Source organism: Mixophyes fleayi, chromosome 4 (genome assembly GCF_038048845.1).
Source record: "Mixophyes fleayi isolate aMixFle1 chromosome 4, aMixFle1.hap1, whole genome shotgun sequence".
Classification (NCBI taxonomy): Eukaryota; Metazoa; Chordata; class Amphibia; order Anura; family Limnodynastidae; genus Mixophyes; species Mixophyes fleayi.
Genome location: NC_134405.1, coordinates 213,052,482 through 213,065,904, shown reverse-complemented (window position 1 = coordinate 213,065,904; position 13,423 = coordinate 213,052,482). Strand labels below are relative to the sequence as shown.

General features: G+C 37.8%; 1 protein-coding gene across 1 annotated transcript in view; it reads left to right on the top strand.

Annotated features, from left to right (window-relative positions):
• Positions 1–6,832, top strand: part of NT5DC3 (5'-nucleotidase domain containing 3) — a 34,405-nt gene extending 27,573 nt beyond the window's left edge. Inside the window, exons 10-14 of the mRNA XM_075209292.1 lie at positions 1,300–1,381; positions 1,519–1,605; positions 2,501–2,641; positions 6,246–6,310; positions 6,494–6,832. Coding sequence (XP_075065393.1) covers positions 1,300–1,381; positions 1,519–1,605; positions 2,501–2,641; positions 6,246–6,310; positions 6,494–6,755 — 637 coding nt within the window. The 3' untranslated portion in view covers positions 6,756–6,832. The remainder of the gene's footprint in view (positions 1–1,299; positions 1,382–1,518; positions 1,606–2,500; positions 2,642–6,245; positions 6,311–6,493) is intronic.
• The last annotated feature ends 6,591 nt before the right edge of the window (positions 6,833–13,423 follow it).

Here is a 13,423-nt window from a genome sequence, read left to right as displayed (position 1 = left end):
CATCCTTCATCAAGCTACTTAAGGTGTTAAAAACTCCCCACTGTCACCCCCGGCAACCACCAACCACTCCCAACTGTCACTTCTCCTTCAAGAAATATATAGGTCAGTGTATAACTCTGCCCAGCAGGTGGCTCTGCAGCTTGTTTTTTTTTTTTTTTTCACACACCCGCCACTAGGCATTTATATAGTAGATAGATATATATATATATATATATATATATTTAACACTTTCAACCTGAGTTGCAGCATTTTCCACAGCAATCTTTTCTTTATTCTGATAATTCTTTACAGACAGTGTCCTACCAAAATGTTTTTCAATTTTAGCTTTTGATGATACTATGGTGGTGGTGGTATTTTTATCAATTCTTCTGTTATTTTTGTTATGATCACTTTGTTATGACTTAACCCCTCCCCATCATAGTAGGATCTAGTGTGTGTGTGTGTGTGTGTGTGTGTTTTCTCACCTTAAGACATATCTCCTGCCTTCTCTGTATTTTGGAAGTGGATGACCTTTTGGGTCCAGTGCAATAGCCTAAATAATCTAGTAAAGAACACACAATTAATATACTGCTAAACATGTATCATTTATTTAAATAGGGCTTTCCTTGTATAAAAGTGTAAAATGTACTTGTGCACATAGGTTACTTTGTGGTAGTGCAGCTTTAAAGTACACTATTTTACTAAGGTGCCCCTTCACTCTAGCCAGAGCCCCGGGAGCTTCTCGATGCAGCCGTTTTTCTGGTGCTTCTTCATTCTCGGCCAAAAATAGATTACAGCTTCTGAATGGTCCTACCGCTCCCCAACCCCACACCCCCGGGATGCCATTTAAAGTTGGTGGAAAAAAATATTTTGAGGTTCTGTATTGCGTTAAACCGCTGCATGTAGCAGGCCCCAGGGCTCCAGAATGAGAGGGCACCTTAGTAAATTATTTTAATTAGGTGGTTGTGCAACTTTATGAAGTTATTCCTCATTTAATGAACCCATAGCAAAGTGTATACACACATACATACTCGGGAGACACACTATTAGGTGCACTGATGTTTAATGCAAATATCTAATCAGCCAATCATGTGGCAGTAACTTACATGCAGACATGGACAGGAGGTTCAGATGTTGTTCAGACCAAAAACAAACTTACAGTCTAACTTCTCTACTACAAGAACATACTCTAGGGTTGATTTTGTTAATAGCCAATTAACCTACCAGTTGAGGCTACTTTAAAACTGATGCAAAGAGAAAGAAATTGCTAATGTTTGTGCCAAGGAATCATTTTATTTCTGTTTTTATTTCCCTGCTCAGACCATTCCGTAAGGTTACAGATCGAGGCGTTTTACTATGGGATAAAATTAATCAACTTGAAAAAGGCACCACATACAAGCAGGTTTGTTGTGTGATTTGTTGCCTTTTTGTTTCTTAAATATGTAAAATGTAGGTAAGCTTTCATTGTTTTGAATGTCTGGATTAGACTGCAATAACTTATTATAGTTCTTTATATACCTTTTTCCTACCTTTCTATAGGGTAATTTGTTTGAATTTCTGAAGCTTACCGGCTGGCGAGGATCAAAAGTTTTATACTTTGGTGATCACATATACAGTGATTTGGCGGTAAGGCCTTTACTTACTTAAAGTTATAAAGTAACACAATATTGAAGTGCGGAGTTACCAAAGCCAGCTTAAGTAGGAATAGCAGATCCTAACATTTTGCAGTTCTTAATGGCAGTTGCCATGGGCTTTTTGTTCTACTCGGTGGAAACTGCTTCTGGTGGGGGTTGAATGTAAACAGCACTGGATACACCGAGCCCAATGCATACAGTGAAAGGTGTTTGTTGGATACACTCTGTTAAAAAGTGCATCTAACCAATGATTAGATTTAGATAATAAATGCAGCTACAGTCTCAGATACCATGTTTAGGTTCATATAAAAAGTCTATTACTAGTGTCAAAATAAATAAATTATTTACCATGGTTAGCTACTGATAGACGTGCATCAAAAATCACAACCTCACTCTTTTTCTATCATGATAAACCCTATTGAGCGTTATAATATATGACAAGGAACAGTGGCTATGGTAATGTTAACATGGAGGTCTGGGGGGACAGGGAGGAACTACAGCAACTAGAAGCAACTGTGGAGATTATGGAACACCGTTTCCCTCCACATTAACCAAACAACAACTGATTGAGTTTGTAATGGAAGGTTTCTAGCTCCTTGTAGAATCTATGCCAAAATGATTTAACCTGTTTTTGGTAACTCGTTGTTCAGAACACCCCATTTAATCCATTTAGTCAGTGTTTGCATTATCTTGGCCTTAAAACGAACACATCATATACCCATCGTCAGCCTAGTTTTGTATGAATTCTGTAAAACAATTTTACACACAGCAAACGTTTTGTGTTTCTGTTATACATTTTGGAGTAAGAAATGGTAATCAAAATAATTATGTCTGGAATACACAGTTGTAAAAATGCCTTAATGTAATTTTCATTATTTATTAACCAGGATCTGACATTAAAACATGGGTGGAGAACAGGTGCCATTATCCCAGAGCTGAAATCAGAGCTTACTATCATGAATAATTCACAGTACATTGAGAACATGGCCTGGCTACAAGGTTTAACTGGGTTACTTGAACGTATGCAGGTATGTAGAAAGTTTAGTGTTGGAGGAGTCCCAAGAAGTGAGCATTTTCTTTTTCAAGAAAAGTTGTTGCATGCAAAACTATCTATCCTTTAGTAACCTGGAGACCGGAGCACAGATGTGCAAATTATCAGACATTAGACATTTGCCACCAGTTTATCTTGCCCTAATCTAAAATGAAGCTATGTTTTGATTGGTTGCTATGAGTTATCGCATATTTTTTCTTCCATTTTATCAAATAAGGTACACCAATAGGACATATACTTCCTAGTTGTATGGGGGGTAGGATGAGTAGACATGATTGATGGCTTTAGAGGTCTTCTAATACATTAATAAATACCCTTCTCTAACCCTGCTTCCTCTCACTGTTGTGAGTAACATAATTGGCTCATTTTTAGCTAGTTTATGCTCAGCTGATGAAGGTGGGACCCCTGTTTCTTACTGAAGCCCTGCAGGAGAGTGATGAAGGGGGTCAAAAGTAGAAATATTGTGACAGGGTGGAAAACATATTTTACAGTTTACATTGTGTGAGACAAACTCATTTGTGGACAATAAAAAAAATTGCAGCTATCACTACCAAAGGAATAGCTATCGTTTTACGGATCTTCCCTATTTGGTTTGTGGCTAGTTAAAAAATAATGTATATATTTACCATACATTTTTCAATTAATTTCTCTGCTATCCAGTGACATCTTTTGTCAATAAGTTGAGTGCGAAGTGGTGTAATGAGGCCAGGGTAGAAGAGGTTTGACAAGACTGATTTGATTAATACAAGTTTCTCTAAAGGTTTTGAATTCTGCCACATATAGGCAGTCTTGGCAGCAAAGTAGAACAAACAAGTCTTTATTAGATACATGTGTTATTGTGCAAGGATTTAGGAGACCAATTAGTGCGACACGGATAATCCATGCATAACCATCCATTATGCAGATGAATTTAATATTTCTTGGAACCTTAGGGAGACCCTATAAAAGGTGAACGTTTCTACATCTCATTCCCTAGACAGTATTTATTTATGCAAATATCAAAAATAAACATTGACGTTTTTTATTTGGCCTGTCTATTTTGTTATCTACCATGTAGCTGTAGTACTGATTGCTTGCAAGGTCATTATGGTTATTTGCCAAGTACGATCTGATATGCCAACAGATATACTCCAAAAATGAGGATACAAGAGCTTACAAAAATAAAATAGTATAATATTATAATTGCTGCTTCTCTTGTTTTATTTTAAAACTGAACTGAAATATCGGCCACAAACACTTTATGGGACAGTTGAGCAGTCTGTGATATAAAGCAGCTGTGATTCCTGATTAATATTCTTTCAGAATTTATCAGATCTTTATGGTAAATCATGTTGGTAAATGTGACTGATGATCAATGTTGTCCTGAGTGCAGAATGGACGTACACTGTATGGACAAAAGTATTTAGACGCTTGACCATTACACCAACAGTGACTGTAATGACATTGTATTCAAATACATATACTTTAATATGGGGTGGTTCCACCCTTTTGCAGTGATAACAGCTTCTGCTCTTCTTGGAAGGCTTCCACAAGATGTTGGAGTGTTTCTGTGGGAATTTGTGCCCATTCATTCTGTAGAGCATTTATGAGGTCAGACACTGATGTTGGATGAGAAGGCCTGGATCGCAATCTCTGTTCCAGTTCATCCCAAAGGTGTTTGATGGGGTTGAGGTCAGGACTCTGTGAGAGCCAGTCAAGGTCTTCTACACCGAACTCACCAAGCCTGTCTTTGTAGTCCTTACTTTGTGCACTGGGGCATAGACATGTTGGAATAGAAAAGGGCCTTCCCCAAACTGTTGCCACAAAGTTGGAAGCATAGCATTGTCCACAATGACTTGGTATGCTGAAGCATTAAGTTTGCCCTTCACTGGAGATAAGGGACAAACCCTGAAAAACAGCTAGATACCATTATACCTCCTCCACCAAATTTCACAATTGGCATAATGCAGTCAGGCAGGTAACATTCTCCCGGCATCCACCAAACCCAGACTCGCTCATCTGACTGCCAAACAGAGAAGTGTTATTCGTCACTCCACTGAACACTTTTCCACTGCTCCACAGTCCAGTGTCTGTGTGCTTTACACCACTTCATCCGGCGCTTAGCATTGGTCTTGGTGATGTGAGGCTTGCATGCAGCTGCTCAGCCATAGAAACCAATTCCATTAAGCTCCTGATGCACAGTTTTTTGTGCTTACACTAATGTCAGTGGAAGTTCGGAACTCTTCAGCTACGAAATCAGTAGAGCGTTGGTGACTTTTACACGATGTCACGATTACTGTTACAATATCCAAAACTGAGGCTTGCTTACTTACTGGTATTTGCGCTGCTAACAGGGAGGCGCAGATTATAAATGTGCCCCTTGTCTTCGCCAGGGTCCCCCGCAAGTAAGATTGGAGTTCGCTGCAGGGGCATGCAGGTTGCGGTCCTCCATGTTAACCACCAATGCAGTGGGTGAAATACCGTACTCAAAACAATCCAAAGTCAGTCCGTGCGGGTAGGAAGGTACAAGTGGAGTCAGGCAAAGCGTAGTCAAGCAGTTCAGAGACAGGCCGGGCTGGCAGCGAGGTACAGAGGAATCGGGCAGAAGCGTAGTAAGGCAATCCGGAGTCAAAACCAGGAGAATGGTAACATCAAAGGGAGATCCATGAGGAAGGTCAGGGAAAGCCAAGCCAGGAACCAGGAAGTCAGTCAGGGTGCTGGGAAGCACAAGGAAACGCTGGAGCAGAAGGGACATGGACCTTGATGATAATATCAATTACAGTTGACCGTGGAATATCCAGCAGGGATGAAATTTCACGAACTGTCTTATTGCAAAGGTGGCATCCTATCACAGTACCACGCTTGAAGTCCCTGAACTTTTCAGAGCAACCCATTTTGTATCACAAATGTTTGCAAATGGAGACTGCATAGCTAGGTGCTTGATTTTATACACCTCTGGCAACGGGTTTGATTGAAACACCTCAAGTCAATCATTAACAGGTGTGGCCAAATACTTTTATCTATATAGTGTATCTTGTTCAATTTGGTCACTTACATATGTGGCCAAATTGGACTCTGATTGTGTTTGCTGTCACCTAAATAGCGTCTTTGGATTCTGCCGTATGATAATATTCTTGGTGACCATGTTAGTTTTTCTTAAGTACATGTTTTAAGGATTGAGTTATACTGTACTATGACTGTATCATGGGATTTACACTGGTTAAAGGTAATTTATAAAGAAGACAACATACTTGCATCTTTGTGCAAATACTGTGATTGTTTACATGGAATTGATAGAAGTGCTACTACATATGCCTGTTTTATGCTGTGTATGTCCAAGAGACATTTGCATAGAAAACTGTTATACTTAATGCAGCCACATATTGCCCAATTAAATGAAAAGCAGTTTGGTTACTAGATATACACATGTATCTGACCGTTCTATGAAACAATTCAACTTTACTCCCTTTACTGCTAAAGGAATGAGCTATAGAAGAGTGGGCATACTTATTATTCAAATTAAAGGTGTGTAAATATGTCTGAACTTGAGCAGATGAGAGTACATACTCTATACAATGTTCATATTTGTTTTCCTTTGCTAGGTGTACAGAGATGCTGAATCACAGATGCTCTTACGAGACTGGATAAAAGAGAGACAAGAGCTGAGGTCAGCATTTCTGAATTTTGAAAACTTGCAAAACAAACTTATTGCTCTAGTCCCTTCAGAGATTACCATGCATTTTGTTTTTATTTTTATGGTCCAATAGTAATCTATAAACTGATGTTTTACATTGAATCTATGTTATAAATGTTTCTACTCCTGACTAATAATATTCTCTTTCTACCTTAGGGACATGGCAAGAAGAATCTTTAACCCTCGGTTTGGAAGTATATTCAGGACTGATCATAATCCAACCTACTTCTTGAGACGTCTGTCTCGTTTTGCTGATATTTACATGGAATCATTAAGCTGCTTATTAAACTATGATCTGCATCACACTTTCTTTCCAAAGAGGACTCCACTACAGCATGAAGTACCAATGTGGTCTGAGCAGCAATACCCTGGTACATTTGGTATCCCGTTCTTACAGGAAATTGCTCAGCTGAAGTGATTCTTATTTGTTTATTGCTGTTCTCAAGTTCCAGGCCATTGTGGCTTAGATGGATTAAAGATTGTTTTTATTATTTATTTTATGTGGTTAACTGAACTTCATAAAAGTTGTTAGCACGCAGTGTCGCAGAATGCCACATATTTTACATTTTCATGGTTTCTGAGCCGTTTATGGTCCATTTCAGAAGTGTTTCAGATTGTCTGTGTTTGTGGTTATTATTTCTTGAAGCAGCTATTTTTAGAAATGTAGACAATTCATGCTGTATGGCAATGCATTTGTTATCAAATTTTACAAGCAACATGTGTTATTTTATGTGGTTAATTATGATATTTTATATTTTAAGACTAATAGTGAGCAGATGGACCTTTTGTTAACTAAAGATCTCCTTCCACTCTAAATGTCGGTGCCCTATGTGAGCCTAACTGAAATGAGATGTCAGAGAGTAGTGGTGTTATAGAAAGCTTCCACCAATGACTGACTGAATGCATTTTATTGATTGCCTGCCAGGACCTGTCCAATCAGGTGTCACATTCATCGCACACATCCAGCCCAGGTAGTCCGGCTTCCCCATAGTTCTTTTTCTGTACCTTTCACTTCTATCTGCCAATGACGGTGCTCTAGCAGCTCTCTTCAAATCATGGTACAGGCTCTTGGAAGGTACTAGCATAGTCTAAAATAATATTATGTACACACTATTTAAATGTGATTCATTTTTATAAATAGTAGATCACTATTTTTATGATGGTCATTGATTTGCTACAATGGGCCTTATTTAGCGTTGCACTGCAAGATGCGCCTTCACACTTGCGTTTGTACATCTGCATTTTGAGTTGCACTTAAGATATGTGCAGCAAAGATACACTTCCTCTAAGCATATCTGTAGATGAGCGTACCCCAAAATAGGATGCGTTTCAAAGTGGTGTGAATAACTTATGTGTGCATGGCCATACTGTACTAAACCTGCAAATGAACGCCCCTGACCAGCTTCTCGAAGCACTAACGGCCTTCGGTACAACTCATTTATTTGCCACATTGTTTTGAATGTAAACTAGCAAGGTGTTTGTGATGTGCTATTTTGCTTCCATTTTTCTTGTACATTGAACATTCTGTATAAGTTTGTCAAAATCTCTATAAACATACTTCCTTTATGAATGTAATGGTTGATTTACACATACCCTATCAAAATAATTGTAAAACTACTTAGGTATGAACTTATGTTGACTCCCAAGTTTACTGTACGTAATTTAATTAATTCTGTGCACAAATGTTACCTAGAGGCACGCAGACTAAACAGTCACCTTTTGTATGAGCTTTCATAAATCTATATTTCATCATGGTCCCATAGATTGTAAGCTTGCGAGCAGGGCCTTCTCACCTCTTTGTCTGTTTTACCCTGTTTGTTTATTACTTTACTGTGTTTGTCCCCAATTGTAAAGCGCCACGGAATATGTTGGTGCTATATAAATAGATGATGATGATAATGATAGTATACAGTATATGCTCTCAAAATGATTAAAGTTCTGTGCTTTTTCCTTGGGCAGACAAGAAAAACTATAATGTAATTGATGTGTTTGACATCCTTAATAAGCAAGCAGATTCTAACACTAAATTGATTTCTGAATAACCCATGTCCCCAATTTTGCAGAATTGTTACAGAAAAGCCTCCCCCTACTGATGGTAATGGTCTGATCTACTGGGAATCTGCAGTAATTCAAATGGATGCAATGCTCAGTGCAGTATGTCCATAAAGCGTAATAGACAATTACCTTGGCTCATTCCGTCATCTTTATTAATTCATTGCACTGAGCAGTGTATTGACTGCTACTGGTGACTGTAAGGGTGAGTATCACTGGAAATGCAGGGATTCTGTGGATGAAATTCTCCTAGTTCTGCCATTCTGGGTTAGAGGAGCTTCATCTGTAAGATACTTTAATGATGTCCACATAAAATGAATACATAGGATGATCGCTGGAGTAAACGGGTGTGTACACCAAATGATGGATAAGGCATTTGAGACTAAGGGTTAGATTTCCTAAGCTGCGGGTTTGAAAAAGTGGGGATGTTGCCTATAGCAACCAATCAGATTCTAGCTGTCATTTTGTAGAAGGTACTAAATAAAAGAAAGCTAGAATCTGTTTGGTTGCTATAGGCAACATCCCCACTTTTCCAAACCCGCAGCTTAGTAAATTTAGCCCTAAATGTCACGTCCTTAATTCCCAAAATAATGTAAATGGTTGTGCTTATAAATGGACTTGAGCCATTGATTCATTGGGCTTGCCTTTGGCAATGTACCTCCTATGTTTTTGTTGTGGTGTTCCCAAATTTTGAATTCTCCAGGCCTCAGTGCTAGAATAATTCTGCAGCTAACTAAATTCCCCACACTCCACCCATTTAAATGATCAGTCTCATACAGTAAAGTATAATTATTTAATGATAGAGAAATTTCCTCTTACAAGTGGTATATTAAACTAGGCTCAATTTTGCCATAAAACTTACTCCAAATCCAAGGGGTAGATGAATTTATTTTACCTTTATGTCCATTCCTTTGTATTGAATAGTGTGTATTGAGAAGAGTATGTACACTACATATTCTATATGAATTTTGTAGTGTAGTCTACATATATTAGTTCAACTTTTATGGAATTTGACATGATCAGAAAGGCAGTGCAATCCTGCAAATCTCACTTAGCCCCTTGCACTTGGACCTATATGTTTGCACCGCCTTATGCTATTTTTGAGTAAATTTTGTACTTTGTAACCTGTGTCTTTATTTCAACCTTGCAGACACTAAATTCAGGTAAAAGCATGGCCCACTTGCACAATTTGACCTATCCAAAAGTTGGCCCCATCTCCACCACAGGTAGCTATTTTCAATAGTGTGCATAATTAAATCTTGTTTATGGGGACAGTTCAATTAGATATGAGTTACCTCACTCTTGTTCTGTTCGGAATGTGCTAGAGTAATTCAATTATAAGCCCTGTGGTAATTACAGTGTCAAAAGTAGGGCTAATTTTCCTCACTTTTGCTTGCATCACTAGAAGGTGTGCGTAAAAATGAGTGAATTAAACCCTATTTTCAACACAGTCATTACCGTGGGGCTTGTAATTGAATTGCTCTCAGCACATTCCACACAGAATAATAAAGTGCGGGGCAACTCACATCTATTGGAATCACCCTCTTAGACTCAGGAGTAAAACCGTGAGCAGAGGATCAATAATAGAAATGTCCCTATCTTATAATCAAGAACAAATATTGCCTGCTTGAAAGACGCCATCGTGCCTTGGAAAAAAATTACATGTACGTAGTCTAATGATATCTTGAAAAACATTTTTTGTGCTATGTTGTACTTTTTAATTTTTTTTATCATAGTAAATGTCATGCATTGAAACACTAAAAGATTGTAATAATTACATGATTTGTATAGCACCATTTATACTTAATGGGCCTGATTCATTAAGGAATGTAAACTGTGATTTTGTGCGTACAATCGGCACAATTACTCTGCGCATGCCCAATACTGGACAATACGCCACAGAACACAGCAATGTTCAATTCCTCTTCGAGCACAAAGACACTTACTACAGCCTAAGATAACAGGGTGGGGAAGGCACGGATGCCCATAGTCAATGTCCTGTAATTGCGTGCCAAACTCAAGCAGTGTCCGATTCAAGCTCTGGGCATCTGTCATCTGTATCTCTTGCTCCAGCTATAGGTCTAGTCTAAGTGGTGGTTACTAGTGATGACGGTAGAGTATGTATGCTAGGACATATGTTTACAATCAGGAACAACTCTAAAAATGTATTTTATGTACAGTAGACATTCATAACATCCTAATAAACGTTTTTTTTTAAATTTTCATGTTTTCTCATTAATGCCTATATTACTAACAGATTACATTAATTTACTATTTTTTTTTTTCCCCTCGTGAGTTTATATTCCACATATGTATTGGGCGTATCCTGCAGTGTCCTGTCTGTTAGAGCAGAGCAGACCTACACCCCTATTCGTCACCACACGTATCTTCATATCCGCTCCTTGTGGAATTCGGGTGTATGTATACCTGAGTTACGTGTGTTTTAAAACAAACACAGCTCCTGCTGCTGCTGATTAACAGATTGTGGTGGCTTAAAATAAAATATGTTAGAATAATATATCTAAATTCAGTGTTTTACAGCAGTACTCTCATTTAATTGAAAATTAGACTTAGCAGACAAATATAAGGTCTCAGGCAGCATGTGGACGACCTCCTTTACAAAGCGTACTGAGTGTACAATGCATTGGGTTTGCACTACAGCCCCAAGATGGTCTGCCCAGCAATCATTGTACCAGTGTAAACTATTGCTCAGTTTAGGCTTATTTATGGTTTAAACTTGCGTGAATAAGTGGTTTATAGACTTTCTTTATTACATATGGTTATTTTGTCTCAATGGTATTTTTTTTTTTTTTTTACAAATTGCATTTCTCCAATGAGGTGCAACTAAAGGTGCAGTATACAGTCCATTAAAATATAGGACAAGACCTGATTTTCCATTAACTTAAAGCTGGTGCATAATTCAAGTATTTTGTGAATAACAATGGGTGTGTTTACTTCTGCAGAGCAAGGAACATCCCTGAAAATTCCCCCTTTCCAGTTTAAAATTTGTTTTAGCACTGCTCTGCAAACCGAGGCACATCTGTGTGCCTACGCCGTGCAAAATGATTGCATTTGCTCTGAACAAATTTTTTTAGGTGGCTCAAACTTCTGTTTCTCTGTCAACGCTGGCCTCTAGCTCTGCAAATGCACTTTTGCAACTAATTTTATGCTAGTGCACCTATATTTCCACCAAATAGGATTTTTGCTCTTTGTAAGTGAGGTCCCGTGTCTCAAGTATTTTGACTCTGTGGAAGTTAATAGTATTTGTATATTTGCAGCTTTTGGTTATTTTTATACAAATGCCAGTAGTGCAATGCTATTTTAATACATAAATCTTGTTGTGTACAGTCACTAGATTTGTTAAATTGAGAGTACATTATGTTGTCTTACTGCACATTTTTATATTGAGTTTTAAGCTTAGTTTGTTACCTTACTGTGTTTAATAATGGCACTTGCTGTTGTCGTACAGAATTACAACTGCATAAATTGACAAGTGAAACCAATATTTCTGCCTGGTTTGTATTTATGTCAGTCAGATATATAATGTGATAAACTAAAAGGACAAAATACTGAATGTATTACAAACTTTGTGTAGTAATTCCTTTGTGTTTAATAAACATTGTACAAATTGATTTAACAAGTATAATATATGTTTGTGTTGAATTTCTTTTTGTGCTTTATTAGATGTTGAAGCATATTAGAGTATTCCGGCGGGTTTGAAAAGTGGAGATGTTGCCTATAGCAACCAATCAGATTCTAGCTGTCATTTTGTAGAATGTACTAAATAAATGACAGCTAGAATCTGATTGGTTTTTCAAACCCGCTGGAAAGTCTCAGCTTGATACATTTATCCCCTGGTGTTTATTAAAAGTTACATACAAGAATATCCTACAAATTGATGGGAGGACCAATCACACCCCCAGCCAGGGTTTAAGTAAAATCTTCTGTAAGTAGTAGTGCAGCTTTAATTCACCAGTCTGTAGTATGTCAAAGTATTTCTGTTACTTATGAGACTTGCAAGCAAATCACATTTTGATTCCCATTGCCCTAGAGATGCCCCACTCTGATGGGATGCCGAGTAGATGTAAAAAAGTATAAGCACATGAATTATTGGTGGTATATTATGTAGGTAATTTTGATATAAATGTATAAAATGTTGCTTTTCTTCCTCTTAAAGTGGCACATTTCTCTATTGTAGATTCTTAGTGATTTTTTTTTCTTGTTTAACTATCTGCATTTCCATGTCAGACATTGAGGGCTCATTCACACGCTGCTTATGCGTTTTTTCAGCTGATAAACGATGCTGGAAACCACATTAAAGATAGGAAGACTGGTTTGTTATGGGCACATTTCTATCATTGTGTTCTAAAATGCTACCACCAGATATAAACATTTAGATCATGGTATGACCAGATTTTCATGCATTGACCCGGACTACCTAAACAAAACATGGGCTGCACCATGGCTTAGTGGTTAGCACTTCTGCCTCACAGCACTGGGGTCATGCGTTCAATGAGTTTCCTCCCACACTCCAAAAACATGCTAGTAGGTTAGCTGCTATCAAATTGACCCTAGCCAATGTGTGTGTGTGTGTGTGTGGATGTTCGGGAATTTAGACTGTAAGCTAAATTCACTCACTGATGTAACAAATATTCTCTCTACAGCGCTTCGGAATTGGTGGCGCTATATAAATAAATGATAATCAATATTGTTTTGTGAAAAGCACAATGCATGTAAAACGCATAGAACAGTTATACATGTGTACCTTTACAGTATGTTTACAGTGGTCAAAGTGAGCTGGTATACGGTGGTATGCCATACCATCACTTCTCCTACTTTCATTGTAAAACTATGAAATTCCATTCATCTGCATCTCCCTTATCGCCACTTCTAAATTTATATACCGCCACTTCCAAAGTTACTCTTCAACCACTGGTATGTTGTATTTGGTTGCTAAAATGTTTTTTTGGGGGGTAAAAAAAAGTTCTATATACTTGTGGACAAACAATGAATTTTTGCTGGAAAAAAGAAAAA